Below are 17,733 nucleotides of genomic sequence, written 5' to 3' on the forward strand. Positions count from 1 at the left end.
TTTCAGAACAATCCAAAATGATCCAAAATCAGGTTTTCTTACTTTTCAGAACGATCCAAAATGATCCAAAATGATCCAACATGGAAACACTTCAAATAATTTTTCAGTTTCTAGTATCCAGGTTTCAACTTTCAGTGGCTCAATAACACCTAGAAAAGTCAGAGGTTTCATCTTGTTAAATTTCTGAGTCAACCCGATAATGTCATTAATTATCGGTTCCACTTGCACTGAAGAAGGCGAAAGAGGTAGTTGTTGTCTCTGTTGTTATCTCATGGACTCGGTTAAAGCTTCTAACATTCTTTCCATTCTGGCATCAAAGGATTCAATCACATCATCACTTCTTGTTCTCTCCATTTGCTATAGGTAAATAGAGCACTAATAAACATAGGCAAATAGCTCGTTTATAGTTTTGACAATGCTCAATTTCATTTCATGTCTAATTGTTTCAGACATGTCGTATAATTTCACATACACTAACACATGCTGATGTAATGCCCCTAATTCTTTCTAGGACATCTTGTAGCTTATATGGACTCATGTGAACGGTATAACTCGTGCTCTGATACCACTCTATCACGACCCAAACCCGCTACTATAGGTATGACCGGCCAGTAATCCTAAGATTACCGAAGGCCACTTAAATAGATTTACAAAATTAGGGGTTGGCGGAAGCAAATATCATAATTATTCTGTCCATAGAGGTGTGCAGACATATATGCATGAAAAGAGTAATAAATTATTTTAATTAATAGTCCATAGCAATTTCGTACGTAAGAAGGGAAAAAAAAAATTGGCACTTTGATGGGTAAGCATGTGTTTTGTAATACCAAATAATTGGTACGGATGGCCTGATAGATTCACATGGATAACTATCCAAAATGTAGTCCATACATTTAACCATCAACTTCAATTTAATTATCTCTAATTTTTGGCCATTATAAATTATCTCTGTAATTATTTTTTTGTTTTTGTATGTGTAAGAAAAAAAAGGAGTAAATAAATTTAATTTTTTTCTTACTTTCAGAACAATCCAAAATGATCTAAAATCAGTTTGTTGTTTTAATTTTATAAGAAAGCCTTTATGCCCTCTACAAAATGGACGAGGGTTACTAGTTCACATAGGAAATAACTTTGTCATTAAGGTCCGTAATGGCACAAGTTGGAGCAAATCAAATTAACTTATATTTTCCATAAATCTGAACAATTACATCACCAGGTTAAAAAAATCTCTCTCAATGTTTGCACCCTGTATTTTATATTGTCCAAATCAATCGCGTCACCCTCTACTAAATATCTCTCAACCTATTTTATTTTTCGCCACTAATTCGAAAGAATTAAGACAACAAGTATACTTCTTGTTATGTGTTTTTTAGATTAAGACAATAGAGCAATGACAACAAAGAACATTCACGTTGAAAAGATAAGAGTCTTCACATAGGAAGTAAATGAGACACAATCTATAACTCCACGTATAGATGAAATCTCAGCTGTTCTGTTATACGAATAAAAATAAGTGAAAAAAAATGAGAAAATAAACAGTAATAATCAAGTTGAAACACAAATATATAGTTGACAAAATACAAATTGAATTAATGTTTCACCTCTACAGTTTCTTCAACCCTGGAAAATATAAATTGATAAAAAATTAGAGGGTTGCTTTTATTTGTGGCTTCTGCAAATTTTAATGTTTATTTTACAAGTACAATTCGATATATGTATATTGTTGATATTTTAATATTTATTGTTTCATTGAAGCAAGTATATGGCAACTGTTCCAATTATCTTTTACTGGGGGGAAACATAATTCGGGATCCCGATGAAGGTGTGTCATATGATGCTGAGCCGAAAGGGATATATATGGTGCAACTTGGCACCACACTTGGCAATTTGGAGGAGATGTTTATGTCCAAGGTCGCAAGTTACGGGGAAACAGTCCGATTGATCTTCAAATGTAGATATCCTTATCGCCAGTGGCAAGCAACCAGCAAATACAAAATATTATCGATAAATGACGATGAGGCGTTGAACGCCGTTTTAAGTATCGGTGGAAATTTCGAACCACCAAATTGTTTGGAAGTGTACATTCAGAAAGAGGTTGTACAGAATCTTCCGAATATAACACAGATGGATTCGCATCCGTTCACTACATTGCTGACACATGGGGTTGACACGACAGCATTTCAGTCTCCTATGTATGAATCAAATGAATGTTATGCAGCTGGCTACACACAACAGACATTTCATGGCCATCGTGGAGAATCAAGTTCACATGGTGGATACGAGACTGAATTTCACAATAACACCCAAGATGTGCCCACCTATAGCCATCATACGACTCCAGTTGAAGTTGCTGGTAATATGGCTGAAACGGTTAATTTTGTGCAGTTTGCTGACAGTGACATGTACGGTCCTGATGTCGCCCTAGACAATGATGAGAATGAAATGTGTGATGAAGAAAATTTATTGGGCGGATCAGATGATGATGATGATGAAGAAGATGATGTCGACGCTCCCGTTGATATTCAGAATGCCCCCATTCCACCTAGACCTGAAATCCCTTTCTTTGAAAACATTCACATGGGTGGTGATTTTGACATTAGTAACCGCGATGTCGTTCCCCGTAACCGAATCTGGAATGCTGAAAATCCAGAGTTGGACAAAGGGATGGTTTTCGTTGATAAGAAGCAACTCGTACATGCTGTGAAATTGTACCATGCAACAAATAATCGAGAGTATAAAGTCGTAACCTCCAAGCGAGACGTTTGGGTGTGTGCTTGCAAGCACAACTGTAGATGGTGGTTGCGTGCATCTCTTAGTAAGAGACATGGGCTTTTTGAAATAAAGCAGTATAGGGGTCCTCACCATTGTTTATACCCACGAACGAACAGGGACCACACAAATATTAGCTCCAGTTACATTGCTTCTCATCTTTTGGGACAAGTTGCGGTGAGTATACAAAATAAATGTTTACATTTATATACACATTGTTTATTTAAAGTGTTCACACCAAAATTGTGTCTTTAAAGTGTTCACACCAAAATAATCTGACTCATAGGTATTGTTGTATGCAGAACGAACCTGATATGCCCATTAAGAATGTCATCGAAGACATAAAAAAGTCCATGAACTATACTATACATTACAAGAAGGCGTGGCATGCAAGGGCAAAGGCAATTAGAATGGTATTCGGAGATTGGGATGAATCATATATGATGTTGCCTAAATTCATGTATGCATTACAAACATCTAATCCTGGCACCATCGTGCAATGGAAGCATAGATATACCGGAAATACAACCATTATGCCCGTCTTCCACTTTGTTTTTTGGTCTTTCAAACCCGTCATCGATGGATTCAGACATTGTAGGCCTGTTATAACCATAGATGGTACATTCTTATACGGGAAATACACTGGTGTGTTGCTTGTAGCAACGATTGTCACCGCCAATGGCAAAGTACTACCGCTTGCATTTGCTGTTGTCGACAAGGAGAGTTTGGAGTCTTGGTCGTTCTTCATTTCAAATATCAAGGAACATATTGTCATGGACCGACAGGGAGTGACTTTGATATCCGATCGAGCTGAGAGTATTTTAGCTGCTGTGAGGCGGCATTGGTTGAATCCCTCGCTCCAATTTGTTGGATATCATCGGCACTGCCTTCGACATGTTTGTAGTAACTTTAACACTACGTTCAGAAATAAGGAGCTGAAACAACTTCTATGGAAAGCAGGAAGTGCTCATCAACGACGAAAGTGTAATGGTTACTTACAACAAATACAGGCTATTGACCAAGAAGCCATCACTTGGGTTTACAAGATGAATCCTGAGGAGTGGGCCTTTTCGTATGACGGTGGACATCGCTGGGGGGTATTGACTAGCAATGATGCAGAGTGCTTCAATAGCGTCTTGAAAGGTGCAAGGAACTTACCTATCTCAGCTATGGTTGAATTTACATTTCGGCTGCTTGTAAAATATTTTGACGAGATGGGAGCCCAAGCTGAACTAGATGTACGAAATGAGTTCCAATACCCTAGACAGATGCAAAAAACTATTGAGGATGGCATCGCAAGGGAAAATACTTTCAAGTTGATATCATATGACAGGTTAGTTTGTAATATAAATTAAATTATTGTTATTATGTTGTCAATTTAACTACACCTAAAAACATGAACTTCATTAGTTTCTATTACAATTTGTTTATAGGCCACGCCCCGTGTTTGAGGTGCAAACATCTTTTCGCCATGGACGAGGTCGCAATACACAAATTGTGCGGATGAATCAACCCACGTGCAGTTGTGGGAAATATGAGATACGACACTATCCATGTTCTCATATGCTCGCTGTAATGTATGAATGCGGTGACAATCCATTCGAGTACGTTGATCTAGTATATAGGCTTCCTGTATACATGAGGGTTTGGGAAACTAAATTCAATCCAATACCGCATCAAGATTATTGGGCTAATCCGCAGTGGACTTTAATGCCTAATGTACTGCGTCTGCGACAAGTGAAACGGGGTCGTGCATCTATGTCTCGTATTCCGAATGAGATGGACATATAAGATAGGCGTTTGACTGCTCGTTGCAGTGAGTGCCAGCAGACAGGTCATGACAGGCGAACATGTCCGGCGCGACTTGGTCGATGAAGACTATGTAATACTTACATATTGTAATAGATCTTTTTGTAATTCTTTATTTGTAATAGATCATTTTCTTTTCTTTTGTAATTCATTATTTGTAAACGGGGTCATACATTTAATAGAACATTTTTTATTTGTAATAGATCATTTCTGTTGTTTAATTCTTTATATATTATAATTGTTTTATTTGCTTGACAAAATTTACAACTATCATAGTTTTTATTCTCTACTTCATTGAAAATGTTTATTACAGAATTTTATTTAAAATCACATAGTTCTTATTTCATTTTAAGATTTTAATATTTCGACTGATTCAAGCATTTTGTACATTTAGAATTTATGAATTACATGTACGTAATTTACAAATTTTTTACTTTATTGCAAAACAAAAATTACAAAATCAATAATGAAGTTTTCAAATATGCCATAAATGTAACGAATTTTGTCAAATATGTCAAAATCAATAATGAGGTTATGTCAAATATGCCAAAATCAATAATGAAGTTTTGAAAAAAAAATGATCATTCCATTTTGTTTGTAAATATTGACATACAAAAACTATCCACATGTTATTGGTCATTATTAAGCTTATGTAACTGAGATCGTAAAATGACTTTGTAAAAGATTTTTATATTAGTCCGAAGCATAGATAACGATAGGTTATGTTGAATTGCTTATCATATTTAATGGCACATAATATGCAAAATTCTGATTTTAGTTAATTGCTTCCATGTTAATGGCACACAAATTTATACTTTTAAAATAATCGACCACATTTATTTTCCAAGTCGTCATGTACATAATAATTTGAGCTTAATTGATATAGTTAAATTATATGCTCACCAATACAGTTTTTCAAAATGTATTTGTTTTTCAACTGTACAGGCTTCATGGCACATCTACCTGATGAGGTCCCCCTTTTGAGTCATCCACATCGGGCTGACAGTATATGGGAGGACCCGGTATGCAATAACGTTTGTTGGACTTTATGCGTACAATTGAAATACACTGCATTTTGTTTTTCATTTCCTTGATAATGCTATAATTTAAAATACTCATTCTGTTATGCAGGACTAGTCACGCACCATGGTGGCATGCCGATGGGGAGATTCCGGCCTGTGGGATCGTCCATTGGACCATAAAGTCTTGCAGTGTCTACTATGCGCGGGATTCTATGGTGTATATCATATAGGTCATATCAGACTGGACCACCCACTCATTACTGCTCTCGTCGAGAGATGGCGCACAGAGACTCATACATTTCATTTCCCGACCGGTGAGGCCACCGTCACATTGCAGGATGTATCTGTCCTATACGGTCTACGGATTGATGGGCGAGCAGTTACTGGACTTGACCCATCATTGACGACGGAGCAGTGGATAGCGCTATGTGCTGAGCTATTTGGAGTAGCACCTACACCTGCAGACTTACAAGCAGGTAGAGTGAGGGTGAGGTGGCTGTCGGAGCATTTTCAGGGCGATTTTCCAGATGATGCTGCAGATGAGTTAGTACAGCAGCATGCGCGAGCATATATTCTGTGGGTTATTGGGGGGGTACTTCTCCCTGGTAAGTCACAGAACCTGCTCAAGCTGATGTATATGCCACTGTTGAGAGACATTGACGTCATCGGCCAGTACAGCTAGGGCGCCGCGGCTTTGGCATGCTTGTATAGGATGTTATGTCGAGCCACTCAGGTGGGTGTGACTCAGATCGGAGGACCCCTTGTCTTGCTACAGGTTAGTAAGAATTTTATTACATGTCAATTCATATTGTATGGCATATATCAGTATTGTAATTGCGTTCAAACTATTGCAGATTTGGGCGTGGGAGAGATTGATTCGCATTGCCCCGTCTAGGCGGCAACTAGTTGCTCCTGGTGAGGTTCCCATCGGGCAGGGAGACATGCAGATGCCGGCCGGACCTCGAGGTAGCCGGTGGAGGGTTGACATGAGCCACGAGGTCGTATCGACCCACGTAGTGGTCGTGTATAAAGACCAGCTTGACCGGATGATAGACGGCGAGGTATCAAATTTAAATACCTAAATTTTAATTGTCATATGGACTGTATATGTTTATGAGCGATTTTTAATAGACTTGTCGTTATTGTAGTTTATCTGGCAGCCTTATGTTGATGTCCTCCACACGCTCCCAGACTACTGCCGCCTAGGTGAGGATATATGGATGGCGAGAGTACCACCCATTTGTTTTGACGTGGTTGAGTGGCATCTCCCTGATCGTGTCCTCCGACAGTTTGGTCGGGTCCAGGCCGTGCCGGATCGGTGTGACACCGAGTGGCGATTACATGCGACGGATAGACGTGGCCGAGCCAGCACTGACTGAAGTCAGCATCATATGCGATACATACAGTTGTGGGATGCCCGTCGCGACACTATTGTATAGGCTGACTGGAGCGATGGGGTCCTCCCCTCTCCCGACCCTTACATGTTGTGGTATCGGCGACATACACACCTACTTGTCGGTAATCCGAGCCACCTGCCCGAGGCCGGATATCAGGGAGTTGGGCCTTCTCTCGAGGCATTGGTGAGTATCGTACTATATCTCCGATAATTGTTAATATCATAATTGATTATTTTCAGTCAACTATAGCCTAATATATCTGATTTTTTTTTCCAGGTGGTTCGAGCTGGGAGGTCATATCACTTGGCTAAGGACGCCATTTTCAGACGTGATGGACAGCTTGGTCTGCAGGCCCTTGTAGAGATCAGAGAGTTATTGTACGAGGGGATCTAGCATGCCCATCGGGTAGATCGTCTGCATTTTGGGGACTACGGTGTACACAGTGCAGCAGCTGCTCCAGACACATCAGTCCCGTCCACGTCAGTGCCTCCCAGTTCAGCGCCAGCCACAGCAGGTCCTTCGACTTCAGTCACCCCACCACATGATACCCCATACATTTCTCCATATTCCCCACACGTACATCTTACCCAGCATGCTGACCATGACCCTGATTGGTCACCGCCCCGTTTCATGCATGATGTTATTACCCCACCCACCCAGTTACAACCTACTTTTCTGGGGAGTACTTCGACCGCGCTCCGGTTCATGCATGATGTTGCTACCCCACCCACCCAGTTACCACCTGCTTTTATGGGGACTACTTCGACCGCGCCCAGGAGTACACATGATGCAGTTCTCACTGACATCTCCCACATTGATGATGAGGCCCATATTGAGCCCCCCCCAGAGCGCGAGGGAGAGGTTATGGTCATGGGGGACGTCGTGGCCGAGGTCGGGGTGCGGGCAGAGGCAGAGGTCGGGGTCCAGCTGCAGATCGTGATACAGTTGCACCAGACGAGGGAGTGGGAGTTTCACAGCTCACAGCAGTATCTGATCTACAGGCACAGGCAGGATTAGGGGCATCAGATGCAGGAGAGGGGGGGTCACACTCACACTCACAGGCTCCACAGGCAGTCAGTGGAGGGCCGCATGCAGGGGAGAAAGTGCCAGACATTCAGAGAGTCTACCGTAGGAGACCGAGGAGGGAGATCCACGGTCGGGGTTGTGGGACTGGGGGCAGGTTAGGGCATTAGCGGTTGCGATATGGACTATATAGGTTTTTTTTTTCTTTTTTTTGTTTGTATGTGTCAAACTTGTACAGCTGATGTAAGTGTCATACTTATTTATTCGCAATTATAATTTCACAATTTTTTATTCTTATTTATATTGATGAATCACACAAATCTGTTTCACATCTCTACCCCTCTCTCATTATCCGTAATTTAGGAGAACATAAATTACAAACGCGTTTGGTTTGAACAAAACGTGTAAAGAAGCTAAAAAAAATATGTTTGTTCAAGGCTAAAAATAATTGAAATATCTCGCTTCATTGATAAGTCATGGATAAGCATTACAAATTGCATGCATTACAGAAATGCCCTGGGCGTTCATCCAAACAATTTCATTCATTATCATCATCATCTGACATCTCAATATCAGATTCATACATAACATCCATGCTCCAGGCGTAGTACTGGTATGCATCATCCATTAACCCATCTTCGGCACGCTCATTTGCGGTCTTCATTAGTCCGGACCTTTGCAAACGTTGGGTCATGCGATTAACCTCGTCGCGGATACGATGCAATGCCCTTTGCAACAACTGTGGAGTGTCAGTTGGCATACGCATGGCTAACCGGCGAGGAAATTTAAGATTAACTTCACGGCATAGCTCAACGAGAACGTTTGCTCGAGTTTTGCGAAATTCCCACTCAACTCTCATGGTATTGACGGTGGCACGTGAGTAACGCAAATTTGGATTTAATGGGTATTGAAATTCATCTCCATCTGCAACCCAATAGCGACCCATTGCTGAATATAGATCAACCACCGTATATGTCATGATGATATCGCTAGAAATAGCTGTAAAACTTTTGTTGTGGTATGCTACGATATTTATACCATATATACACATGGTAACTGCATGTATGCAATTTCCTGTTCGATCACATGCATGCCACTGACCTTATCCAGTGCATTCGGCTGTCAGGACTCGACTTTGTGCAGTCATGAACGAATCAACGGCCTGTAGCATCGGCTATTATGCCGCAGATGCAGTGATGCCTGTGACTTTGTGCATAATTCCAATGGGCACAGTAGGTAGGAGGTATGTGACTTTGTGCAGCGATGCAGGGATGCATCTGACTTTGTGCAGTGATACAGTGATGCGTGTGACTTTGTGCATCACTGCATCACTGCATGTGACTTTGTGCAGTGATGCAATGCTGCATGTCACTTTATGCAGTGATGCAGTAATGCATGTGACTTTCTGACTTTGCCATGCTTGTATACGTTGTGACTTTTTTCTTGACATTACGTGATGCATGTGACTTCTGTAGGGCAACTTACATGCTTTGTTTTTTCCGCACATTTCAGAATTCATCTAAGTCACATTATTACGACTGTGAAAAGAAGCAGAAAATACTATTATGTTGGTAAAAAAATATGATGGACGGTTGTGTAATGACAATAAAAATCGGATGACTGTGAAGTTCATTAACTGAAAATAAGATAAAATATAGGCACCAAAGTTCCAATCGTGTTTACCTAGCAGTTGACCATTTTATTATGTTGGTGAGAAAAACAATGATAGTTTATGAACAATATTACTTTAATACAAAGAAAATTTCATTTTTCGATTTCATTTATAATTTCTCGAAAACACCTATACGTACTGAAATCGTCAATTCCAAGTGAGTACTTATTGTATTACAAAAGTAAGCATGACAAAATAGTTTCATGTGCCGATGTGACAACTCACTGCATTTTGTTTTATTTGACAACGCACTGCTCGAATATGAAGGGATTGCATTGTGATTCTATGGCCTACAATTATTATTTTATCTTACAACCACGTCCGTGACTACATCACAGGTACACAAAGTCACGGGTAATCAAAATTACATGAAATGAATAACATCAAATAATATCACGTGTATCACTTATTCCATAGTGCCCTAGCACCACTATGATGTCTATAAATACCCCAGTATGATGTTTGTTGAAGTCATAACAATAGTAATATATATACAATTACTATTATTATTATTTTTTTTAATTTTATTAACAATGTCTTCAAGAGGTGCAGGAAGTTCACGCCGGCAAAGAAATCCGAAAGTGTGGCTGCTACCTCCATTTATGTATGACTACAAGAGCGAAAAGTACTCGAGTCCGAAGGATTATTATGCTGGTATCCGAGCAGAATGGGCGTTCAGGGTAACGGAGCAAGAAGGATTGTATAATGATTTACGTAACTTTGGGGCACCGGTACCTCATCGTCGTTCATTGACCATGGCTAGACGAAATGTGAGTGACTATAAAAAAACAGTTAGTAGAATTAAGAAGGAGAACAACAGGATGTTGATGCGGCGATGTCGACATTTCATGCTTCAGCTAGCCACTGAAATGGCAGAAGCAAGCAATAGAGATTTGACAATGGTTGAGCGAAATAATGTCTTCAACAATGAAAAATATCTCTCTGACTACTACATGTCAGATGAGGAATAAGAAATCAAACACCGTTATCTTTCATATGTTCGTTCCTGGAGTGTAAGACAATGTTGTTGTTGGTGTAACGTACGGATGTATTTCAAGTATTTTTGTTATGAACCTGAAGTTTATGAAATAACTACATTTATAAGTACACATTTATGAGTTCATGACTTCCTTTATTGAATTGCAATTTGTTAATGAATGTTCTGGATTAATGAATGGATTAATGTATGTTCAATTATGTGAATACTTAAAACACATAAAATAGATCAGGCAACTCGGAGAAAAGGTTCCCTTAACTGGGGCTGCTGAAATAGGGATGAAATTACAATGAATTTCAATCTCCATCAGGAAAGAAGAAAGAGTCACCTTCCAATTCTTGAAAGTCCAGTAAAAATTATGACTCTGGTAATGAATGAGGGGTTGACAAAAAACTAAACTCGGTGAATCGAACTACCGCCTTCAACAACACATAAAACATAACAGGTAGGTCGGTGAATAGCTTCCCAAATGACAAGAACAATTCAAATAGTCATACTTTTCAATGAAATACAAATAGCGGGTCGTAAGCTTCATAAGCTTCATTTTTTCACACATTGAGTAGTCAAATCGTGGAGAGACTTGTCAGTATATGCAGATAGATTGTGAAGTCATGTGACCTGGTGCACAGTCTTTGGTTTTATTGATTTGTTTATTACAATCACAACTCATCTCTTATTTACATATGTGGGATTCTCAACTCAGAAAGTCACATGGCAACAGTGAATTCACTGATTTACCTTACTGTCAGCATGCCTTTATTTTGTCTGTATATGCAGATGGATTGTGAAGTCATGTGACTTGGTGCAGAGGCTTTGGTTTTCTCGATTATTCACTGATTTACCTTACTGTCAGCATGCCTTTATTTTGTCTGTATATGCAGATGGATTGTGAAGTCATGTGACTTGGTGCAAAGGCTTTGGTTTTCTCGATTATTCACTGATTTACCTTACTGTCAGCATGCCTTTATTTTGTCTGTATATGCAGATGGATTGTGAAGTCATGTGACTTGGTGCAGAGGCTTTGGTTTTCTCGATTTTTTTTATTACAGTGACAACTCATCTATTATTGATATATGTGGGATTCTCAACTTAGAAAGTCACATGGCAACAGTGAATTCACTGATTTACCTTACAGTCAACATGCCTTTATTTTGTCCTTATATGCAGATGGATTGTCAAGTCATGTGACTTGGTGCACATGCTTTGGTTTTCTTAATTTTTTGCTCGATTTTTTGTATTACAATGACGACTCATCTGTTATTGATATATGTGGGATTCTCAACTCAGAAAGTCACATGGCAACAGTGAATTCACTGATTTACCTTACAAACAGCATGCCTTTATTTTGTCCTTATATGCAGATGGATGGTCAAGTCATGTGAATTGGTGCACAGGCTTTGGTTTCCTCGATTTGTTGCTCGATTTTTTTTATTACAGTGACAACTCATCTGTTATTGATATATGTGGGATTCTCAACTTAGAAAGTCACATGGCAACAGTGAATTCACTGAATTACCTTACAGTCAGCATGCCCTTATTTTGTTCGTATATGCAGATGGATTGTGAAGTCATGTGACTTGGTGCACATGCTTTGGTTTTCTCCATTTTTTGCTCGACTTTTTGTTACAGTGACAACTCATCTCGTATTGATATATGTGGGATTCTCAATTCAGAAAGTCACATGGCAACAGTGAATCTACTGATTTACCTTACAGTCAGCATGCATTTACCTTACAGTCAGCATGCATTTACCTTACAGTCAGCATGCATATATGTGGGATTCTCATTTATCCGTTCATAATCAACTATATAAACGAGTAAAGGTGAAGACACAACCTTACAACTCATTTCGCCCTACGAAATTATCATTCATTTGTTTTAAAAAATTAGCATGGCTACATGGTTCATAGGAGGGAGTGGGGGTCGCAGAGGTGGTAGGAACTTGCAAAGGGGTGAAAGTTCACGACGAGGAGGGGGAAGGGGAAGTGGCGATGCTGAAGATGAAACACCATTTCCTTTCTTGGATGCCTCTTGTACTTATCATGATAGGTTTGGGAAGCGACATTTTGTCATGCCCAAGTACTATCGAGATCCATGTGGTTTGGTGGAGGATCCATCAGAAAATCAAACAGGATATGGTTATGCAAAGGCTAGACTTCTTAAGTGGCCCGCACTATTTATAGAGCGAGTGCAAAATGAAAGATTATGTCGGGAAAGACGACTGAAGGTGCCAAAAGCACGTTCTGTTGAGATCCAAAAGGAAGATCCTGATAATGTTGATCGACTATGTCAAACACTACAACGTGAGATTTCTCAAATGGGTCGTAGATTGGCCCGCGATATGCAGCTACTCATACTTAAGAAGGATGCCCAGAAGAACAAAACAGAACCAAATGTTGCGGCTATCAAGGCTATCATGGAGGATCCTGAACTTGTCTCTGACGCTGAGCTTTCGGATTGTTCAGACTCTGAGCCACCTGCCGATTTAAGTGCGAATTAGGTGTTAATGTCTACACTTCGGCAATATAACAACTTGCATTAATATGTAATGTCTGTGTTAGAGTAAGTATAACTGTTATGTTATGTTATGTTTATGTTTAAGTTTATGTTTATGTATTGTGTCTGTCAAATGTTACGGCTATTAATATGCAATATTAGGTCATGAATTAGGTGTTTGTCTATCTAACTGTTATGTTTATGTATTGTGTGTTCAGTTAAGAGTGTCCAGGATGTATGTAATGTGTGTTCAGTTCATGGTGTCCATAATGTATTTTTGTGGGAGAATTATGTCTGTACTACCTACGTAACTGAAAACTATTACATTTGCAACTTCAGTTATGTTGTTTTCATGCCCGTATGAATATTTTGTAAAGTACTGACTTCGTATATTATGTATTAAGTATTATTACAAAAATGTTGAGAAAATTTATTTTAAGAGCTCTCGCTGTGGCCTTTGTCTTCTTGGCCTACTCTGCGGTGGTCTTCGCGTCTCACCCTTCGTCGTTGTCGTCGAGTTGCACAGTGTGTGGGTGTGCTTCGAACTGTACAGCATGCATATCACATTCTAACCCATAACAAAGACGATACAAAAAAATAAATTTTATAAATGAAAATGGGTACAAAACGATTTTACTAAACTGATTTTCTGAATTACATTCTCACCTTCTAACCCAAAACAAAAGAATAAATATATATGTATGTTTAAATGAAAACGGCTTTCGTAAAGTCAAAATAATTTTCTAAATAACACCTTCCAACCCAAAACAAAGACAAAAGAAAAAAAAAATACATGAAAACGACTTTAGTAAAGCGAAAAAAAAAATTATTAATTACACAAAACAATAAGCAAAAAAAATATTTACATGAAAACAACTTTAGTGAAAACGAAAAAAAAATTTTAATTACATTTTCTAAATCAAAACAAAGACAAATGAAAAAATGAAAAATGTAACATGACAACGGCTTCAGTAAAGCCAAATAAATGAACATGATTGGCTTAATAATATCTACATGAATATGATTTTGAAATTATATATATGAAAAATAGTATGTAAAATTAATATATGAAAAGAGGTTTTTTTTCATATTATGTAAAATTTATGAATTACACATTCTAAACAAAAACAAAAACAAAAACAAAAGAAAAAAAAATATATTTTAACATGATAATGGCTTTAGTAAAGCCAAGTACTAAAATATACAGTGTAAATATATTTTTTAAAATATGTTTTATGTTTTTTTCTTTTGTTTTATCTTGAAAATAGCGTTTTATTCCAACAAAGTTTATGTTAAAAACGTTGGGCGAAAAAAAAAAAAATTCTGTTAAAATAGCAATTTGTAATAGCGTTTATTTATGTTAAAATCGCTATTCGTAATAGCGTTTTTATGGCAAAAAAATTTTGTGTAAAATCGCTATAAGAAATAGCGTTTTCTGGCAAAACGATTTTGTGTAAAAAACGTTGTTCTTAACAGCGTTTTTCTTGGGAAAAAAATTAACGCTAGAAGCGCTATTCGTAACAGCGACTTCTTAATCAAAGTCGCTATTTGTAATAGCGATTTTCCTGTTCATCTACTTTTGCGCTCCTAACAGTAAAAGCGCGAATAGTAATGGCGCTTTAGCTTAGTTTTGGAATTCCGTCAGAAGTTGGCCTAGTTTTGAAAATGCAATGTAAAAAAGGCTTATATTGGGAAAAGACCCTACTCCTTTATGTCAATTGATGTATGGTTAAAATTGAATCTAGTTTTAAAAATAATGATTTAAAATGAAAAAAATAAAATTTCAAGATTTAATCTGAGTTCTTAGATTTTATTATATTTTTTTTAAACTACACCCACAAAATTGAAAAACAAAATTCATTTTGATTTTTTCTTAACCTTCATAATTCAAATATGGGTAGAGAATCACTTATAATTTTGACTTAAAATATGTCTTTATAATATTTATTTTCTTTTCTTTCATTAAGAGATTTGATTTATATAAACCCACTAGTCCACTAGCCCATGATCCCTCACACACCCACTAACTAATGTCTAATAAATAAAAATAAATAAATAACATTTCAATAAAATCAGATACTTAACAGTTTCAACATTGATATCACTTTAATAATATTACTGATTACATACATCAAGCATAAAATCGGAATCATAAAGCCTCAATATAGCTAAGAAACAGAGATATAAATATGGGGCAATAAAATAGCATGGAGTAGCAAAAAATTATTTACAAAGAAAATAAAATTATAATTATACATATTTTTAATTATTTTTACTTTTTATAAATATTTTTCACTACAACCATATCCAAGGTAATTCTCCCTATAAATATCACTAAAAAAAACATAAAATGTTTGAAGACCGTGTTTTACGTCTCATTTGACAATTAAAAATTTTAATCAAAAAATTCAAAAAAAATTATTTAATAATTCTTTATGTTTTTAATAGTTACATATTTATATATATAAAAACATAATTTAAAAAATGGATAAATTACACTGACACCCCTAAAATTTATGTTTATTACAATTCACCTCCTCATATTTGAAAAATTACATTGACCTCTGTTAATTTAATTTTATGTATGATGATCATTATGGTGAGAGAAAAACTGTTATGAAACTTTAAACCTCAGGAAACAATCTACAATGAAACTTTAAATCTCAAGAAAGAGATAAATTTCCAAAAAGTGAAGAGGAACTATAATAAATATAAATCTTAAAGGGTATCAATGTAATTTACCCCAAAAAAATTAATGAAACAATCAATTCCCAAAGAGCTTTTAATCACATAATAAAACTCATATGATTGAATTTGTGTTAGATTTAAATCATAAATCACAATCACAAAAGACATAAATAGTAAAAAAAAACTATGATCTACACATCCTATATGTAGTGCCAAAAAATACAAGTTGGCTTGGGACATGTATGAACATGAGAGATGAAGCAGAGAAGCAGCCAAATATTTAAGCAGAAGAATTAATTGTGTCGTGCCAAAAACTGTACGTTGAATTGAACAATGGGGGGCTCTCTCAGACAAATGCCTCGATTCGTCGTCAGGGTGAATGGAATGGATATCGGACTCGTCATCGTTTTAATCATCACAGAGAACCCCCCACTCTCTAATCAAATATAACATCCATTGAAGAAATAAAATCAAACAGAGATCATTCTACCAAAAATACAAAAGAAATCAAAAAAATCAAAGGGAAAGCAGAGGTTAGATATCTTCATTCTACGAAGATCTGAATGCTCAACCTACCTCAAAACGAGAGAGAGAGAGAGAGAGAGAGAGAGAGAGAGAGATTGTTTAACGTTTGCGGCATTGCCTAGCCCTTCTCTGGCAAAGCAATTGTTTTATAGGCGGAAAGGGTTTTCCAATTTAGGGTTTTCCAATGTAGGGTTTATTGAGTCGTAAGGCGGTCATCTACCGGGCCCAAAAAAAACCTGACCCGGCCTCATAATTTGTATAAATATGGGTAAATTATACTTCATCTCCATATCACTTTATCATTTTCAATTAAAAATTATAATAATTAAAAAAGGGTATTTGATATAATCTATAAGTGTGTTTATTTAAATAAGTACATTTATTTATGTTATATTATTTTTTATTTTTTTGTATAATTTTTCGTAAAAAATTATAAAATATACTTATTTAGAGTATTTCAAATACCCCTAACTCTCTTTATTTATTATTATTATTTTTTAATTTGGATCTTTATGGTTAAAATATCATTTCACCAATTTGATAAATTACACTCTATGTCCTTGAACTATCACCTCATATTAGAACTGGGTATAGGGTTATCTGAACTGCACAATCTGCCTAACTCGAACCGATTCGCATACAAATGGGTAGTTTCGCAAACAAAAATGTGGATAGATACGGTTTGAAATATGGTATGATTGCGGGTTGCAGACGGGTTGCGGGTTTAACCCGCACCCGCAAAAATCCGTCCGCACTTAGAGTTCTTTTTTTTTTTTTTTAAACCTGGACCGTTGTTATTTTATTATTGCATTTTGGGTGAATGTAAAAATTAATGAATAATTACTTTTAGGGTAAGTTTAGGATTTTGAATGATTTTACTTTAATTGTATTGATGGGTAGTATAGTGAATGAGATTGATGATTTAGTTTAAGATTTTGAAAGATGTGCTTGTGTTAGTTTATAATTGGATTTAAAAGTTTAGTATTTTGAATAATTTATTTGTATTGGGAATTGATTTTGTTGTGTTTTTAATTTTATAAATTTTAATTCATTAATTATTATGTTACAAATTCCCTGATTCTCATGCCATGCCATGCCAATTTCTTTCATAAGCTTACACAAACTCAAAACATTCATAAACTTTATTAACCAATCATCAAATTTTCAATGTAAGTATAAGAAAGTCATTGGTTCTTATTCTCATGGTATCAATGAATTCTAAGTAGTCATTACTCTTGGACTATGCTAGACTAATCTTAATTATTGATATGACCACGGTAATATTCTTAAACATTGCAAAAAAATAATAATTTACCCGTTTACGCAAAAGTTATG

General features: G+C 36.8%; 1 protein-coding gene and 1 non-coding gene across 2 annotated transcripts; one reads left to right on the forward strand and one right to left on the reverse strand.

The window, feature by feature from the left end:
* Window positions 1-2,124: 2,124 nt before the first annotated feature.
* LOC145793302 (uncharacterized) lies at window positions 2,125-5,780 on the forward strand. The gene is made up of 4 exons (XM_082876097.1): window positions 2,125-2,946; window positions 3,072-3,912; window positions 5,524-5,583; window positions 5,710-5,780. Exons 1-4 carry the CDS (start codon window positions 2,125-2,127, stop codon window positions 5,778-5,780), a joined length of 1,794 nt encoding a protein of 597 aa, XP_082732223.1.
* A 10,434-nt stretch (window positions 5,781-16,214) lies between these two features.
* Window positions 16,215-16,297, reverse strand: LOC114257921 (small nucleolar RNA SNOR75). The gene has a single exon (XR_003627769.2). It is a non-coding gene; the product is annotated as a small nucleolar RNA SNOR75 (small nucleolar RNA).
* Between the last annotated feature and the right edge of the window lie 1,436 nt (window positions 16,298-17,733).

This window comes from Camellia sinensis, chromosome 6 (assembly GCF_055761805.1).
Source record: "Camellia sinensis isolate YWXY chromosome 6, ASM5576180v1, whole genome shotgun sequence".
In the NCBI taxonomy this organism is placed as follows: Eukaryota; Viridiplantae; Streptophyta; class Magnoliopsida; order Ericales; family Theaceae; genus Camellia; species Camellia sinensis.

Coding starts and splice junctions, on each gene's coding strand:
- LOC145793302 (XM_082876097.1), top strand. CDS start 2,125: ATGGATTCGCATCCGTTCACTACATTGCTGACACATGGGGTTGACACG. Junction 2,947..3,071: donor ATCTTTTGGGACAAGTTGCG/GTGAGTATACAA, acceptor TGTTGTATGCAG/AACGAACCTGATATGCCCAT. Junction 5,584..5,709: donor TCATCCACATCGGGCTGACA/GTATATGGGAGG, acceptor TCTGTTATGCAG/GACTAGTCACGCACCATGGT.